This window comes from Notechis scutatus, chromosome 15 (assembly GCF_049901735.1).
Source record: "Notechis scutatus isolate UNSWTSFEM ecotype Mainland chromosome 15, rNotScu1.2, whole genome shotgun sequence".
Lineage (NCBI taxonomy): Eukaryota > Metazoa > Chordata > Lepidosauria > Squamata > Elapidae > Notechis > Notechis scutatus.
Genome location: NC_142023.1, coordinates 6,966,184 through 6,984,863, shown reverse-complemented (window position 1 = coordinate 6,984,863; position 18,680 = coordinate 6,966,184). Strand labels below are relative to the sequence as shown.

The following is an 18,680-nucleotide window of genomic DNA, read 5'->3' as shown; positions in this document are numbered from 1 at the left end:
CGAAGCAAGCAACGGATCGGAGCATCTCTGACAGCCTCCCCAGCCATCTGGAGTTCAGCCTTAGAGGATGGAGACCTCACCACACTGAAGGATCTATCTCCTGCCATGTCCCTTTCCATTCTTTATTCTTCCTTCTTGGGTCTTGGGGGGTGGGTGGGTGGGGGGAAGAGGCACCTGTCCTGGAAGCTACAGGATGAGGCTGTCCCTCATTTGGATCCTGACCCCCCCATGCCTGGCCTTGCGGAGTCCCCACTGGCCCAGTCCTTCCAACTGCAGCAATCCAGAAGGAAGCTGACTGAAGACTCCCGCAATCTTTCTCCTGGGGGGGCTTCCTCCCTTTGACCCCTCCACCCTGTTCCTCTCACTATCCGGAACTGGGCTGCTGAGTGCAGACAGGAGAAGCTCCCAGAGGAGGCTAAACCAGGAGGTTGGTCTAGAAGGCCTCCCAGGTCCCTTCCAGTCCTATTGTTTTATGTTCTATGTTCCTTCCATTGTGGCTCAACTCAAACTGTTGTGATAAGAGCAGCAGCTCTAAGAGGGGCTGGGAATTATGGGAAATGTAACCTGGCAATCTGTTGCATGACCATTAGATGGCAGCCTAGAACTTGCTTTTTCTGATCTCTTTGTCTCCATCTAGTCCAGGGGTCTCAAACACAATTTACCTGGGGGCCGCTGGAGGCAGAGGCTGGGTGAGGCTGGGCCGCACATAGAAGTGTTTAGCCAGCTAGCGACGCATGGAGAACGCACTAATTTTATACTTTCATATCACGGTGGGGGCCACAGGATATCGTCCCGTGGGCCGCAATTGGCCCGCGGGCCGCGAGAATGAGACCTCTGATCTAGTCAATCAGAATAGAGTTGGAAAGGGACCTTGGAAATCTAGTCCAGCTTAGAGTCCTCTGTGAATTTGATGAGTTCCCCTTCTATTCCCTCATCTTAAGTCATCTATGAAGATCTTGAAGAGTACTGGGCCCTTGTGGTACCCCACTGCTTACATCCCTCCTTGTAGATGTCACACAAGCTCTTTCCAATCCTCCGGTAGTTCCCCCATGCTCCAGAATGTTTTTTAAATATACGATACAATGGTTCTGAGATAACATCTGCCAGCTCCTTCAGAACTCTGGGATGTAATCCATCAGGTCCCGGTGATTTATAATTCATCAAGATCAGACAGGTGTTCTCTTTACCATTTTCTTGTTTATTTTAATTTTTATTTCTAGCCTGTCTTTCACAATTGTTTTTGGTAGGTTGGGCTACACTTTCTTTTTGTGCGAAGACTGATGCAAAGAATGAGTTAAGCAGCTCTGCTTTCTCTCTACTGCCTCCTTTCTTGCCATCTTCTCTCTTTAGTGGACTGAATGTTTCCTTGACTTTTTTTCTTGTTATTTTTATGTTGAAACTTTTTAAAATTATCTTTTGACTTTCGTTGCAAGTCTTTGTTCATTTTGAGACTTTGCTTTCCTGACTTCCATTTTTGCAGATTCAGGCTATCTGGTGAGATTCTGCCTTAATGATGTGTCCCTCTTTCCCCTTTTTGTACTGATTTTTATCTTTCAGTTTATCATAAAAAATTTTGTGCAACCTTGTTGGTTTCTTCTTAGATTTCTTGTGTTTCTTTTTCAGCGGTATTGTGTTGGACTGGGCTTTTATGATCATATTTCTCAAGAGTTTCCAATGCTTCTTGAGTTGTCTTCTCGTTTAGGATTTTTATCCATGGAATTTTTCTTAGGCTGTCACTGAGTTTGTTGAAAGTAACTCTTTTAAAATTTAAGACACTGGTTGGATTATATTCTAGAGTGGTCCTCTAAATGTTTGCACCCAAATTTGGTTGCTGTTATAAGCACCTGTTTAACACCCTCCAAGCACCCTGATTTTCATGAACGATTTCATAAACCGAAGCACACTAGGCAACCCAAGGAAAAAGATCACCAGAAACCGTTTTAATGTTTCTTCAGAAAAACACCTTTTTCTACACTGTTCTAAATTCAAAGTGTCCAGCAGCAGAGAAGAAGATCATCAGTGAATGAGGATGAGGAACAATGGCACAGTTTCGTGAAATGTAAAACATTGCGCTGTAAAAAGAATTAAAAAAAAAATATCCCTGATTCCCTGCTAGCCAAGTTGCAGGCAAGCACAAGGGAGACGTTTCGAGTCTGAAACTTGGATTTCCGATGGATCTGCTATACGTAGGGACAGTTGTGTCTCACTTTCCAGCACTTGGATCTCACGTGGAAGAAAAAGAACATGATCATTAGAAATAAAGACGAAGCTATGTAGAGGATGATGCAGAGGCTCATGTCGATGTTGGAGAAGCCGACTCCCAAGAACGACAACGCCTGGTTCCCTTCCTGCTCGACCACTGAGCCAGCTGGCCTTTTCCCTGGATCGATTACAGAGTCCTCCTTGGCTATCAGATGGCCCAAGCCTTTGGACTTGGCTCCCAAGGACTCCTGTGGATCTTGGCCCTTGTTGGCCTCCCGAGCGGCTTCCTTTGGAAACGCTTCTCCTCCACCTTGGGCCTCTTGTTCTTCGGTGTTGTCGGCTTCTTTGAGGTAGGTGTGGATGAGGTTGTGGCTGCCATAATGCTGTTTCAGGAAGTGGAGCACTTGCGTCTTGTCCCAGGCAGAGGGGCCCTGGGTCGCCTTGTGGCATGCGGGGCAAAGGGCCGGGGTGGGCCACTGCACTTTGGGGAACTGGGGGTCTTCGCTCAAATCGCCTGTCGGAGGAAGAAGAGGAAGGGGAGACAGGAAACACCAGGAGTTGCGTTAGTTTAGGAGCAAAGGATTTATTTATTTACCAAACTTGTGTGCCACCCATCTTGCCAAAGGTGACTCTGGGTGGCCTACACAGTACAAAACATGAAAACAATGAATAAGGATCTTAGATTTTAAAAGTTCAACTAATATAAAACTAAGTGGGATGCAGAGGGAGGGAGCAAAGTGAGGAGTAGGTGAGATATTCTCTACTACTGTCAACTCATAAAACATTTGGTATACACATTTTATAGTTGTCAACAGAAAGGGGGGAGGGAGTTTCGAAGAGCAGGCGGCAGTGTGGAATCGAAAGTACATTCCATTCATATTGTCTTCAAAGACTGATTAGATGACTGAAGCTTCAATTCAATAAACCTTGCAGGGATCAAGACTGATTGGAAGACAGACTCCCCTCCCTCGCCCCAGTTACCAACCCAGGAAAAAAGCCATCCACAGTGCCAAGTCCTCCCTTGGAAACTACCTGCCAGTCGGGCGTTGACCACGTTGTGCTTCTCCCACAGCCACAGCACAGCTTCATCCCGGCTCTTCACGGAATCCAAAGACGCTCTGGCCATCTCCTGGAAGTGCTCCGCGCAAGCTCGGCAGCCAAAGAAATCCTGGACGTACTTCTGCATGATCTGAAGAACCGCCCGGGGATTGTCTTCAAAGCCTGCAAGGAGCAACCGGCGTGTGAAATCAACAGAGTCTGTGGATCACAGCAAGGGAGGAGCCGATTTGTTGCTCAATTTTCCCTTTCGATCCACTTACTTGTTCCTAAGATATATCACTTATCTTAGTGGAACTGTGATCTTAAGGCCAAGAGGAGGAGGGAAGCAACACATTGATTCCAAACTTTCTGGGCAGAATCTTGCCTCCGAATTCTCAATAATTATAAGGAAAGATACGATTGTTGTGTGTGTTTAGTTTATTAGCCCCCTGTACTTTGTAAACAGATGTCATGTCTCTTGACCTAATCCTCCTTCCTTTCTCTTTTCCCTCCCGCAAAACTGCCTCAATGCTGGATCCTTCTAATCTTTAAAATGGGCAAGAACCATAAAACTCCACCTTTGGCTGGGAGGATTAGGGGCTCTCTAGGAGACGGGAATTAAAGCAAGCAATAAGAAGGGGAAACCCTCAAAGACATAATCCTGCTGCTTCGGCCTGACCCAATTCTCCTCTTACAAGAAAATGGCCATTATCAAAACCAGACCGGTGGAGAAGGGGCGCCTGCCCGTCACACTGAGCTTGGAAAATGGGTTGAAATGTTCTCAACCTGCTCCCAGATAAGAAAACCTGGGTAAGAATAACCAAATTCAAACCATCTTCCAGCTGCAGCTCCCAGCTGGCGATTCTTCTTCCACCAGGACATCAGGGGAGATCCTCTTTACTTTGAAAGCCATAAACACACAGGCTTTCCTTTTTGTGAGGAGGTTGGTCGTGGTCAGAAAAAAAGGATTTCAAAGATTTCATACTTCAATGCTCACAACCTTGGTATAGCCTCTGGATTCCCAAGATATTACTCATACGTTTTCTGAAGAGGAGAATCTCTATTATTTGCAAAATATAAAGGAACTAGACGTTTTGAATTAAACCTATCTATGTTCTAGGAGGACTTTGATTCATGCAACCTTTAATTAGGTGAAACTGCATCATAATGGAACAATCTTCACTCTGTGCCTAAGGATATTTACCCAGGTAGTAGGGCTGTATTGCTATGATATGTCTCATCTTTCCTATTACCTTCTCCTGTTGTTATCTTATGATTTATCACTTTGTTGTTTGTATCTTATGACATATGATTGTATCTTATGATGTATGATTTATCACTTCATTGCGCACCGAGAGCTTCTGCACCAGAGACAAATTCCTTGGGTGTCCAATCACACTTGGCCAATGAAGAATATTCTATTCTATTCTAAATTTTTGTACCAAGGTATCCCAAGCGGGCTAACTTACAGAATACATCCAAAATTCGGGACTTGTGACTCCTGTGGAACTGATATCTGGCAAATTTTATAAAACATTCTATGAGATCAAAAATGATCACGTGTCACATTTTGTGGCACAATTCAAAATGTCATAAAACAATTCTTTTTCCTTGACTGTGCTGTGCAGTTCAACATGGGCTATTTTCAAAGCAGATATATATCTTAATATCTCCTGATTTTTCCACCCCCCAGTACATTAGAAGCTCTGTCATTGCTGAAGGCGTTGAGAAATCTGGAAAACCGCTATCATGTCACCCCTGGCGAAAGCTGAATTGTTTTGCTTGGCCAATATTAAAGCAGTTGGGGTGCCCTTTAAGTTCCCGCCTCCCTGCCAACCACTCTTCACCTGCAGGGGCATTCACCCTCTTTTTTCCTTACCTGTGTTGAGCAAAGCTCTCGGCTGGGCTGCTGCTTGAACTGTTAAGGTGTGGAAGAGCTTCCAGAAGGAACAGGTGTAACCTCTCAGTCCCACCTGGCTGCCCTGACACCCGACCCACTGGAGCCGGCTGGGCAGAAATTGGCCAGAGATCTAGAAAGGGGGAAAAGACCAGCATGAGACTGCACTTCCTTCCACGCACTCCGTCAGGTGAGTCAGGCAGAAATCTATTGTGGTCCAGCTGACACTCAGGGGGAGGATTTTAGAAGTTCCTGTCCTAGATTAACATCTTGAGGGATTCATCTAACTTTTAACAGAAGGGGAAGAAGACACAGGATGGCCTTAAATGCAAGCCAGCTGCCAAGCACCCAAGATGCAATCATGAGTGTGTGTGTGAGAACTCCAAGGACAGGTCGTAAAAATGGCCACTGTAACTTTGAATGGTCCTCAAGAAACTGGTTATGTCGAAGACTACCTATAATTCTATTCTCCTCCTTCTCTTCCTCCATACCTTTTCTTCCTCCTTTCCTCTCTCTCTTTCTTATTTTTTTCTTTCCCACCCTACTTTCCTCTCTTTCTTTCTTTCTTTCTTTCTTTCTTTCTTTCTTTCTTTCTTTCTTTCTTTCTTTTCTTTCTTTCTTTCTTTTTCTTTCCTTCCTTCCTTCCTTCCTTCCTTCCTCTTTCTTTCTTTCTTTCTTTTCTTTCTTTCTTTTCCTTCCTTTCCTCCTCCTGCTGCTGCTGCTGTTTTTCCCCTTCTTTCATTTACTAAATCTATGTCTCCAACCAACAACCTAGTAGTAGCTTACATGAATTTTGTTGTTGAGCAGGTCCAAGATGGCATCGTAGGGGATCCGGTCCAACGGGAGGCTCAGCAGCCACACCTGTAAGGTCTCCAGCGACTTCATCACAGGTTGACGGCCAGGAAAGAGCTGAAGAAAAGGCCGAGTTAGTTGACATGTCTTTCAAGGAATCTGAGCTGTTGTATCTGACCCTTTTTTCCTTCCCCTGAAGCCACCAGGGGCACAGGTGGTAGCGGTGAAACAACAAAAAGGCAACACAACCAGCTTTCATGAACCATCAGGGACCGAAAGCTGCAACTAAAGTCAACTTGAGAAACTGAAGTCCAGCTATTCTGTTTCTGTTTAAAACGGATCAGCTGCAGAGGGCCCCACGCAGTGCCATTTCTTTCTGCAACATGCCAAGAAAGCAGCAGATTATCTTGTTTTAGTGCTAGGTTGGCTGTTAGATTCAATAACTTATGTGAGCTGACCGGAGGTGGGTAGGTGATTATTTATTTACTTATGTGTATTTTTGAAATCTCACCTTTATTTTTATCAATAAATCAAGGGGGTGAACATACATAGAATAACAGAGTTGGAAGGGACCTAGGAGATCTCTACTCAAGCAAAAGACTCTATACTACTTCAGACAAATGGCTGTCCTTGTCTTAAAAGCCTCCAGCAAAGCCTTTCCACTGGTTCATTGTCTTCACCATTAGGAAATGTCTCTTTAGTTCTAGATTGCTTCCCTCCTTGATTAGTTTCCATCCATTTCTAACACTCCTTCCTCCTCTTCATTTCTCCACAATAGCAACCCTGTGAAATGGGTTGGTTTGGGAGAGAGAGAACGGCCTGAAGCCACCCAGCCAGCTTTCATGCCTAAGGCAGGACCAGAACTCCAGGTCTCCTGGTTTCTAGCCTTAACCACTACATTAGATTAAATTGGCTCTGTTTGGAAACAGCTGTCCAGCCTTCCAGGATAGCGAATTTCTGTCTACGGGATAAAATGTTTGTTTCTTGCAATCAAAGCTGCAGCTTCCCTATACCGCTGCGCAAACTCTTGTTCTAATTCAGCTTTTTCATAGCATTCCCTTCTCAACTAAAAACAAAATCCTCTCCATCAAATATTTTTATCCCCATATGCTGCCAAACAACCAATCTGCCTATTTATCATTATTGACTTATCTGATTTATATCTTATATTTCCATCCAAGCAGGATGATCCAGAGGCTTTCCAAATGCAGGAGATACACAAACGGAACTAAAAATAGCGCAGTTAAACACCTGTTAACAAGAGCCCAGTTTTAAAAGGTCCGGCTGCGAAGGCCTCGTTTAAACCCCTTTTCCAGACACAGAGGGAGCCACAGGGCCACTTTCTGATGAGGCAGGTTCTGCATCTTGGAAACCATGTCCAAGTGGGGTGATTTTCAGTCAATATTCAAGTCTTATCAAGTCAGGAGTCTTAAGGTGAAAACCAATGTTCTCAACTTGGCGTTTCTCAATCTTGGCAACTTTTTAAGAGGAATGGATTTCAATTCCCAGGTATTTATACGGTGCCTGGTTGTGGCACCATATAAACACCACATATAGAATAGCCCAAAGCACACACTCTGCTAGAAGCTGCCCGAGGATGGGCTCCAGCGGCAGTCCAAAATCTCGGAAGAGTAAAACATCCAGTCCCGGTGATCGGACCATTACCAATCTCCTTGGCACAGACTAGTTCTCAAAGGGCTGTAAAAATTGCACACGGAAAGGCAGCAGTGAAGTCCTGGCTCTAACTGGGCCTTTCTGCATGGGCTATTTGGCCTCCAAACAGGAATCCCGCCTTCTCCTTCCCCATCAATGCATCAAACATCCATTTTATCAGGCAAGAGTCCTGGAGCATGAGAAGAGCTCCTGCTCAGCGTGATTTACTGCACGCTGCAAAATCCCAGGAAAAAGGTGGAGAGCGTTCACCTTGGCCAGGAGTATAACAACATCTTTCAAGGTCCTCAGCTCAGCGCCTTCCAGGGTTTTGTGGGTGGCAAGTTCGACCCTGAACAAATAATGCAGCCCAGACTCAAGGTCAGCCATGTATAATTTGGACCTGAAAAAGCAAGAGACACGGATGGTTTAAAATGGCGGCAGGTTTATTTTGCGTACACAAGTGTGGAAGGTAGGAATACTAAAGAGACGGAGTTTTTAAACATGAGATTTATCTTGAGCCGTTGGAGCAGTTATTAGGCCACTGTTGGTAGCCAGGATGGGCCAGATTTACATCTGGGCAGGGATCCCTCCCTGTTTGCAGAGACAATTATGATGATTAGAAATCTGCATGCATATGGATGGTACAAAGCTGAGGTTTCAGCCTTTAAAAGCAGGGATTCCCAACCTCAGCAATTTAAGCTATGTGTTCTGGAGAGGTCCACCTGCCCTCCCAAAGGCAGCCCAGATAACGTAAAACCATCATTTACTCTGAATCCATACATTCAGGAGCGGGAGAAAAGCCAACATTGCAAAATAAAACGCTATTTAAAGAGAACTTGCAGAGCTGCTTACTGGTTGAACTCTTTCCATTCCTTGAAGTTTGTGTTTCCTGGTCTCCTTTGCTGGAGAAGTGGGAGAGGGGAAGCGAGTTTTCTTCTAACTCCCAGGAGTGACTTTAAATGGGAAGAAAAGAAAGACCGAAGAGGCTTCAAACTGTGTATGGAAGGACAGTATAAAAGTTAAAAAAAAAAAAAAAACACCTCAAGCTGAACAGGCTACAGAAGTTCAGGGCTGCTGCTGGTTGCTTGTTCCCCCAAAAATGCTAGATACAGGGAGCCCTCAACTTTAACAAGCATTCGCTGTGTGTCCTTTCGAAGTTACAACGGCACTGAAAAAAGTGGTTGCGTTTCGCACACTTATGACGGTTGCAACATCCCCACGACTGTGCAATCCAATTTTGCACGCTTGGCAATTGGTTCATATTTATGACGGCCGCAGTGTCCTGGGGTCAGGTGATCCCCTTTTGTGACCTCCTGACAAACAACGTCAATGGGGGGAAGCCAGATTCGCTTAACAACCATGTGACTAACTTAACAGCTGCAGGGATTCCCTTAACCACTGCGGCAAGAAAGGTCGTAAAATAGCGCAAAGCTCACTTAACCATTGCCTCGCTTAGCAGCAGAAATGTTGAGTTCAGTCGTGGTTGTAAGTCAAGGACTGGCAACAGCAATAGCACTTGGACTTATACACCGCTTCACAGTGCTTTCCAGCCCTCTCTAAGTGGTTTACAGAGTCAGCCTCTTGCCCCCCAATAATTTGGATCCTCATGGAAGGATGGAGGGCTGAGTCAATCTTGAGCCAGTCAGGATTTGAACTCCTGGCAATGGGCAGTCAGCCTGCAATGCTGCACTCTAACCACTGCACCACCAGGGCTCCCCTATCTATTGCAAGTACTAACTGTGCTTGTCAAGGCAAGAGACTTAAAGCTGGTGCCCTCACACCCTCTAGATAAGAGCTGGCCTACTTGAATATTTATTTGGCCCTCTGCGATACAGGTAGCTAAAGAGCTCCGTGTTATCATCTCTGTGTTTTCTTTGGCAAACTGCTCAGGTAACTCCACCAAATTCCAAGCCACCAGGGTCACCCAGTCATTATTGCAACATGTTCTTGCCCCAATTGTACTTGATTAAGTATTCTGACCATCTTGCATAGACCAGGAACTAGCAAAATAGTTACTGGCATGTCCACAGCAACCCCCAGCCCAACTGTCACTGCAGCTACTGCAGCCCACAATTTTTTTTAAAAAAAAACCAAACAGGCTTTTAAATGGAATCTAAAATCTCACGTGCAAATGCTAAAACCCCGGAATGGGTTTTTATTATTTCTGGAGCTACTAAAGAAGATCCTAAAATTACTTTCACATAATAGTTTCTCAACTTTGGGGCGGACGTCAACACCCAGGATACTCCAGCCAGCATTCTGGGAGTTGAAGTCTGCCCGTTCTGGCTTTTAAGGTTTACGAAATGCAGGTCCCACAAACTCACATTCATCAAGACTTACTTGTTAATTAATCCATGGGATCCATTGGGATAAATCAGGTACAATGAAGGGACCGAAGTAATACCAAGTTTTTCAAGTACATCTGTCTCAGAATTTAGAACCCGTTTGATGGCAATGTTTTCATACTGACCGAGGTCCAAGATTACCTGGAGGGGAAAATGTACAGAGTTACCAGTGCCGCCTGTGTGTTTAGTCACTACTGCAAACAGAGGCAAAGTTTGCTCAGACCTAACAAACAGGTTGAACCCAGCCTCACAAAGATTGGCACTTGGAGACCAGGAGAAAAAAAAAATGAAGAGCCCTCAGAGGCTTAACTGGGGGATAATTCCACTACATTTAAATAGGATTTGTTTGTAAATAACGGCCTAGGCCTGCAGTGTTTTGCTGCCGATATTACTTTTGGCAAAATGATTAAGATGCGTTGGAAGTTGAAGTCTGCAAGCAGCCAAGGTTGGACACCCTGGTACAGGGTCTCCTGCTTGAGCAGGGAGCTGGACTAGAAGACCTCCAAGGTCCCTTCCAACTCTGGTATTTTGTATCCTTCTTCTGAACAACTTCAGAGTCTGAATGAAGTTGGCCATAAAACAAATTAGTTTGTATTTCCTTCCATGCTTACTGTGATGATGACCCAGGGTGGGATACAAAAACAACACAGGCACAAAAACAGGTGAAGTCCCTTTAATTCCTTCAGCTTGGCTTCAAAGCTCCAAATATCCTTGACTGGAGACAAAAAAAACTCCCCCACAAACAGTTGCAAGAAGGAGGAAATGCCATTTAAACTCAAAATACTTATAAATTATAAATAGAAAAAACAACATAAACCACACTGAAGCAATTAAGGGAACCAGGCAAGGTAAGGGCTTGAAGACATCCCCAGATATTGGAATATACACTGGGAAGGACACCAAACTCAGGTAAGAACGGACAGACTAAAAATATTTTCACACTTTGTTTCCAGCACTGGCTCATGCGCAGTCTGTCCTTTTAACCAGTTCTCACAGCTGCAGCCCATGAAGGGGATCAAGGCCATTTCCTCCCCTGTAGACCATGCCATTCACATTTCTCCCTTATTTTCTCCTCCTGTGTGCCCTAGGATGGAGAGGGGATGGGCTTGGGTCCTTCTCTGACTGCCCAGCCGGCCTGTGCTCTTCCCCAGCTTCCTCCACAACCTCCGGAGCCACACTTCCACTCCCTGTTAGCTGTTCCTCCTCTTCCTCAGAGTCAGTTTCCAACAGGTGCATGACACTTACGTAGTAAAAGTTGGAAGAGGGTTCATTCCAATCAGGGGTGGTAGATTTAAAGGGACTTAAGCCACCCTGACGTCTAAAGGAGGACTAGGACTTTCCAAGTTTACGTTACCTTCCTTGGTTACGTTACCTCTCGGCCAAGATATGAGCTCCCGCTCTCAAAAATGATGGCAGTATAATGCTGATTGGGTTTATTGAAAAGGGAAAATACTTCTTCTGGCCTATTAAGAACAAATAAGAACGATTAAGAAAAATGAATGAAGGATACATCTACCACACGAGAGATAAAGGTAAGAAGACATTTACTGATAATATCTGTGGCTTATCTACAAGTGTTTTCAACTCATATGGTCTAGCAGCAGAAATTAAGAAAAGGCTTCTTACGGAGTTTGCTGCTAAAAAAAAATCATTTCTGGGGCTTTTATTCATAATTGTTTATGCAGCTTTCGTTGGGAGAATCATCATCTTGAGAAGCAGGAAATTAATAATTGTCATAAACAAACAGCAAAATAGATCTTGAAATGGGTTATTTGGCTTTCTGAGTGCGCCAAGACATGCTGCTGTATTTGTAACGGCCCTGCTGTTGTTGTTTTTTACAGGGCCCCCTCATTTCCACCCTAAAATGCTCCTTTATTGCTCCTACTCTGATGCCTCACAGAGGGACTCACAGAGTTGGCTCCAAAGACGGACAAGCTGGCGGTTTTGCTTCCCGGGAATGGTTCTGCAGAAAATCAATCATTGTTTGGCGGAGGCTCTGAAGGTCCCGATCTGAGGTTGCTGAGGAAAGAGAAAAAGATGGCACTCAAGCAGGCAATCCCGAAAAAGGAACCTTCCTTGGCATCTGCCAAAGCTCTTCAACTCGTCCCTCCTGCCAACGTCCACTGATCCAACGGTTTTTTTTTTTGCAAGACACGGCAGGAAAGGACCAGGGCTCCGAAGTGCACTCTTCAAGGAAAAAGCCTCTCCAAGTAGTTTCACTTATGACCACTTGTTTAGTGACCGTTGGAAGTTACAAACGCCACTGAAAAGAATGACTTAGGGTTGCTTTTCACACTGACAACGGTTGGAGCAGCCCCTGTAATGCCGTGATCAAAATTTGGAACACTTTGGCAACTGGCTCATATTTATGATGGTTGCGGCACCCCAGAGATCACGCGGGGTCCCCCTTCTGCAACCTTCTGACCAGCCAAGTCAATGGGGAAGCCAGGTTCACTTAACAACCGTGTGGCTAACTGAACAACTGTACGGAATCACTTAACGGCAGGTCGTAAAAGGGGGCAAAACTGACTTAACGGCAGTCTTGCTTCACAATGGATATTTTGGGTTCAGTTTGGGTCCTAAGCTGAGGACTGCCTTTAATATCTTCCAAGTTAGGGATGCCAGCTTGCAGCCTGTGACCTTGCTTCAACCTTCTTTTCATGACTGACTTGGCTGACCACGCTGCTGCTGCTGCTGCTGCTACTGCACAGAATGTGCTCCCTGCCCTTAAGGGCATTTGTCTTTCGGATTAAGACGCAGCGTGGCTGGGAGTGATCTTCAAGGAGAACGGAGACTGCATGTGAACTCACCGGGATGATTTTCTCCAACTGTAAACTGCTTGACAAAAGCTTTGAAATACTGCAAAGGGAGGGGAGGGGGAGGGAGAAAAGAAAAGATTTTGCTTAGAACAGCCCAAATTAATAAAACCCCGAAGGTAGAACAGTCCAACTCTAAAAATAATCCAAGAGTTATCTAAGGAAACATCTCTTGCCAGTCACATCCACCCGACCCATGAGAGTGAGGAGGCAGGGAATGTTGCGGGTCCCACACCTGAGGGAGATACAGCCAGTGGGACCCAGAAGGAAGGGCCTTCTCCGTGGTGGCTCCGTCTCTCTGGAACATCATCCCCCCAGAGATTAGAATGGCCCCCTCACTAATACTCTTTCGAAAGGCACTGAAGACCTGGTTTTGCCAGCAGGCCCACGGAACCCAAAGAGGGATGGAGTCCATCAAATGGCCAGTCTGATCTGCTGTCGTTGGGGCGGGAGGATGGGAGTTGGTTTTTGATTTTTTTTGTTTTTCCCAAATTTTGTTCTATTGTACTTTACCAATTTATTTGATTCTTTTTGTTAGTTTTTATTGTTTTTATTTTTGTTTTAAATATGGTTTTACATTGTGTAAGCCGCCCGGAGTCGCCATGGGCGAATAGGCGGCAATATAAATTAAATAAATAAATAATCACCCGCGTGTTTTAAAAGCTCTGCCCCCCCCCCCAAAAATAAGACGCTAACAGAGAAGTGCAGAGCGACTCAGATTTGAAGAGGGAAGGAACACCCCACTTCCGGATTAAAATTTCCACAGGAAATCCTTCCCCACGCATTTCAAACTACGTGGGGCCCAATCGAACGACAACCATTCCTAGGAAGCGGGAAAGCACTTACCCTGAAAGTGGGATAATACTGGACTCCGTACTCTTTACACTGTTTGTAGTTTTTCTCATCTCCACAATCCAGCACGCCAATTCTGATCGCTGGCTCCCACTCTGAAAGGAAACAAGGGGTCAGATTCTTTCATTTGGGCACAGAATGTATACACCCCCACAATTCCAAGGTTCTCGACATCCGGGAACACACACATTTTGGCCAAGACACACAAGGAATTTGTCTCCTCCGGTGCAAGGCAAAAAAGGAGCGAGGGTGGCCCCAAACACCAAGACAGAAATCTAATGACGGTGCTCAGTTAAGAACTAATTTTAATGCACAAAATGTGGAAAGTTGGCTTTCGTTTGAAATAAACAGTTTTAAAAAGAACCGGTTGTGGACAAGAGGACCATTCTTGTTCTTTAACAAGCACGAGTCTGCCAGAGGGAAAGACAAAATAAGCATATTTGCTTCTCTTCTGAAAACCCTGGGAAATAAAGCCCACCCTAAAAAGAAATGCAGGGCGGGGGGGGGAGAAAAACTTAGAAGCATCATTTATTTATCAAATTTATACAGCCTTCCATCTCGCCAGAAGTGACTTAATACCCCAAGCCAGATGTTTCCTTGCAGGGCTGCAAAAAAATCCACCTTCTCTTTGTTTACTTATTAAACAGATGCGGCGGTGTTTAGGAACAGGATGCAAATGGCCATTGTAAGTGGGACGCTATCAACGCAACAGGCGCCAGGATAACCATCAGCATCTTCGAACAGATGGGCAAAGGCACAATAGTGAGCAAGCTACTTTGCCACTGAATAAAACCACAAGCTTGAAAACGTTTGGTTTGGCTTCGGGTTATCTGCTTCATTCATGATTCGGCACTGCTGTTCTTCTCTTCTTCTCCCCCCCTTACTCCACCTCGCCCCCACCCTCCCCCCATCTCCAGCCCTACAACTGCAATGAAGTGAGCCTTACAAAGGACGTGCAAATGTTGTCTTTTTTCACAATGCAAGCCAGCCTCAACCCAAACACTTGGTTAAGTGCGCCAGCTGGGAGGAGGGTCTGGGCCATTCACAAAAGGCAGCCTCAGAGGGGGGAAGGGAAGGAAAACTTGGCTTGCCACAAGGTCACAAAAGGAGATCACGTGACTCCTCGGGACACCACAACTATCGTAAATCCATGCCAGTTTCCAAGCCTCTGAATTTTGATCACGTGACCAGCTGCAATGGCTGTAAGTGTGAAAAACTAAAAAAATCACTTTTTTCAGTGTCGTTATAACTTCGAATGATCACTAAACATATGGCTCTAAGTCAAGAACTACTTCTTTGTACTGCTTCTTTGCTTCATCAGTACCAGTTTCAATTGTAAGAAAGCAAACTGACAATATAAGAAATTATCAATTGGTTCATTAACATCTCCTGGCACGATAACCGTATTCAGCATTCAAGGAGTAGTTTAATTATCAAGACAACATTTTGCTTAGAGACTCCATGAATGAAAACATGAGACAGATTTTTCCTGTATATTATTCCTGCTAATATTCCTACACATTTCAAGCATCAAAAAGAACAGTACAAGGACGAGTGGTTAAGTGAGACTTTGTTAAGACATCAGGACATATGTTTTCACAAGCACCGATCACTTTTATTTGAGCGCTAAATTAACAATCTCTTTTCTGCAAATCTCATTGGAGGCCTCAACAAACTCTGCTGGACTTCTTTTGAAGTAGACGTGTGAATGATTATACTAGACAGAGAACCAGGAAATACTTCCATTTAAAAACTGACAGGTCCGGCACTCGCGCACTGCTTTGCGGGGATACACTCTCCACTGTTTAACATCTACATGAAGCTGCTGAGTGAGATCATCCGTCACCACGGACCAATACGCCGACGATACCCAGCTGTCCATCTCAGGCCGTGGGGAGTTAAACAATGCCGTGACCTCCCTCTCCTTGCAGTGCCTGGAGGCTGCCAGGGGCTGGATGGGGAGCAACGGGTTGAAAACTGAACCCTGGCAAGACCCAGTGGCTCTGGGTTTGGGGTTCTTTGCTGGCTTGGGAATTTTGGGAATTCAAGTCCACTCTACAGTTTATTTATTTTTTTATTTTTTTATTTGATTTGCCAATTGTTTACAAGATAATAAGTATAAGTGTATACATAGTTGTGAATACATGAAATGGGTACATATAAGAAAAATAAAAGAAGAATAAGAGAAACAATAGGACAGGGACGGTAGGCACGGTTGGTGCGCTTATGCACGCCCCCTACAGACCTCTTAGGAAAGGGGTGAGGTCAATAGTAGACAGTCTAAGGTTAAAGTTTTTGGGGTTTGGGGAAGAAACTACAGAGTCGGGTAGAGTATTCCAGACATTGACCACTCTATTGCTGAAGTCGTATTTCCTGCAATCAAGTTTGGTGCGGTTTACCTTGAGTTTGTATCTATTGTGTGCTCTTGTGTTGTTATGGTTGAAGCTGAAGTATTCATTGACAGGTAGGACATTGCAATGTATGATTTTATATACCATGCTTAAATCAGACCGAAGACGGCGTAATTCAAGGTTTTCTAGTTGCTGAGGTTGAGAAATAAATACTGCGTAGGCTACTTACTGACTTCAAGAGGCAGCTTCCTACGCTCTTGCTTTGCACTAGGCAACTCTTTTAAGCAAAAGTGCCTGCCGAGCCAGAAGAACCAGCTGCTAAATTCCAAACATTTCGAAATTTCCCGATTTTTTTTTCCATTGTGCAAGTTCCAAAGCTTGCCATGCCAAATATATTATGTCCTCTCAAAGTCTTCTGTTTGCTCTCTTTAAGCCACCGCAAACTAGAGGAAACGTGTCACGTTGCTGTGTAAAAGCACACAAATGTCCTAACTCAGCTGAACTTGCACAAAAGAAACCACACTGCTTCTTGACACCTTCCCTTGGAACGTTGGGAAAATACGCCACTTTTCTCAGCTGCTGAGACACTATCTCACACCGACACTGTTCGACACTGTTCGTTTCTCATTGAACAAAAGGCACTTAAGCTGTAATTCAGCCCATAAAATATTTGCAGGCAAAGTTTCTTTGATGGGTAATATTCAATGATAAAAAAATAAGTATATGCCCTCCTCTGGAAGGTACTTGTTCAACGACACAAGAATACTAGAACTGAACTTGCAACTCAACCAAAATATGCAAAATAAGAGTAAGATCATCCTGGAAAAAGTCTATCTATGGAGCTGCTAAGAATAGACACTGATTTGATGGTGCATAGTCAATCAATCAAGTGAAGAGTATGGGAGCCTTCAGAACTTGTTGGATTACAAGTCCCAGCAGCCTCAGCCAGAACTGTCAATGGTGAGGACCCTGGGACTTGTAGTTCAGCTGTCTTAAGACATCTACATGTTCCAACTCTCCCTGATAAGAAAGCAGAACCTCCTCTTGAAAGTCCATAACTTTCAACCTTGCCCGATGCCAACCAGGAGTCAATCAGCCCATTGATCCACCCAGATCTCTGGTCCTCAATTGTATCAGGAGATCTTTGAAAAGGGGGGGATCTGAAGGATCTGCTCCACTGCTTCCCAGGGTCCTTTACCCATCCGTGGAGGTAAGATCTAGCCTAGAGATCTAGCCACAGCAGAAGCTGCGGAGCATCCTTCTGCAGATCCAGCAGAGGAGAGGGCTTTTTAATCCCACCACTCTCTCCAATTGGGAGAAGGATGGGAGTTGTGCGGGGTGTGTGTGTGTCCCCCATTTCTGGAGGGCAGCCAAAGGCAGATTGCCTGAAGAGACTGGAGCATTCAGCCCTTAAAAATCCAGAGCTGCAACCTGCAAACTCTCTCTGTGTGTTTGCAAATGATCTTCCTTCTTGGGCAAAGGGCTGTTAAGTTCTCCATGGGGTCCGGAACCGCCAGAAGGAAGGCCGAAGTGGGGGGGGGGTCAAGGAAGCCATCCAAGAAACCGGGGTGCAGAATTGCCCAACGTGCCAGGGTCACCCCGCAATTCAAACTCTTGCAAACCAAGTTGCCTCCTCCTCAGCCCTGCTTCCCCAACCGGGCGCCCTCAAAGGCGATGCCCTCCTCCCTTCCTTCCCTCTCCGGCTGGGGATGATGGGACGGAGGGAGGGCGCTGGGTCGGGCAAGGGGGGGGGGGAATCTCTTCCCCAAAGGGAGGACCACGGGAGGGGGGGGGTATTTGGACTTCCTCTCCCATCATTCCCGGCTCACCGTGGACGTCCCCCGCCAAGGCGCGCCAGGTGGGCGCGAAGGCCACGCAGTGTCCGCAGGACGAGGAGTAGAACTGCACCAGCCAGGCCGAAGCCGAGTCCCGCAGCGCCTCCCGCACCGTGCCGCCTTCCAGCACCCACACCGGGTGTAGCCCGGCCTGGTACAGCGCCGCCCCGGTCGTCGTCGTCGGCGCCGCCATCGCCAGCAACGCCAAGAGGCATCGCAGCGCCCGCCGCGGCTCGAGAGGTGCCGGGCGGGAACCCACCCCGCCGCCGCCGCCATGACCGGTCCGGAAGGCCGGGCGACACCCAGGCCTGGAGGGCCTCGCTTAGCAACGGGCCGCCAGCCCTGGAGACGGGGGGCCTGCCTCTTCGCCCCGCCCACTGCTCCGCGCGCAATCAGTGGACGAGGAGGCCTGGGGGGCGGGACTTCCTGGCCATCGGGAGGCTGCGTCAACCGGGCGCCCGCCGCTCCCTTGGCTTGTCCCGGATTAGGGGGCTTGGAAGGCTGGGGATTAGGGGCTTGGACCTCAGAGCCCGTCATCCCCTGCCCTTCCGGCCTGGCTTCCCCTAGCTTTTCCCTCGGGGGTCAGCCCGCTTCAGTCGGACGGTTCTGATTTCCTGTCCTTTCCCCTTCCCCTTCTCCAGTGGGGCCGCTGGAAAGCTTTCCTTCCTTCCCTCCCTCCTTCTTCCTTCCTTCCTTCCTTCCTTTTCCTTTCCTTTCCTTTCCTTTCCTTTCCTTTTTCCTTTCCTTTCCTTCCTTCCTTTCCTTCCTTCCTTCCTTTCCTTTCCTTTCCTTTTCCTTCCTTCCTCCTCCCTTCCTTCCCTTCCTTTTCCTTTCCTTTTCCTTTCCTTTCCTTTCCTTTCCTTTCCTTTCCTTTCCTTTCCTTTCCTTCCCTTCCTTCC

General features: G+C 46.2%; 1 protein-coding gene across 1 annotated transcript; it reads right to left on the bottom strand.

The window, feature by feature from the left end:
- Positions 1 to 1,183: 1,183 nt before the first annotated feature.
- Positions 1,184 to 18,094, bottom strand: QSOX2 (quiescin sulfhydryl oxidase 2). The gene is made up of 12 exons (XM_026685835.2): positions 17,776 to 18,094; positions 13,590 to 13,690; positions 12,738 to 12,786; positions 11,838 to 11,946; positions 11,300 to 11,390; positions 9,923 to 10,068; positions 8,435 to 8,575; positions 7,853 to 7,982; positions 5,924 to 6,046; positions 5,120 to 5,270; positions 3,235 to 3,423; positions 1,184 to 2,716 (listed from the first exon to the last, which is right to left on the bottom strand). The coding sequence occupies exons 1-12, from the start codon at positions 17,972 to 17,974 to the stop codon at positions 2,181 to 2,183; spliced, it is 1,965 nt and encodes a 654-aa protein (XP_026541620.2). The 5' UTR covers positions 17,975 to 18,094; the 3' UTR covers positions 1,184 to 2,180.
- Between the last annotated feature and the right edge of the window lie 586 nt (positions 18,095 to 18,680).

Excerpts from the sequence above, each read along its gene's own strand:
- QSOX2 (XM_026685835.2), bottom strand. The coding sequence starts at position 17,974 with ATGGCGGCGCCGACGACGACGACCGGGGCGGCGCTGTACCAGGCCGGG. Across the intron at positions 11,947-12,737 it reads AGTTGGAGAAAATCATCCCG|CAACCTCAGATCGGGACCTT; the intron begins GTGAGTTCACAT and ends CTCTTTCCTCAG. Across the intron at positions 7,983-8,434 it reads GAATGGAAAGAGTTCAACCA|GTCCAAATTATACATGGCTG; the intron begins GTAAGCAGCTCT and ends TTGCTTTTTCAG.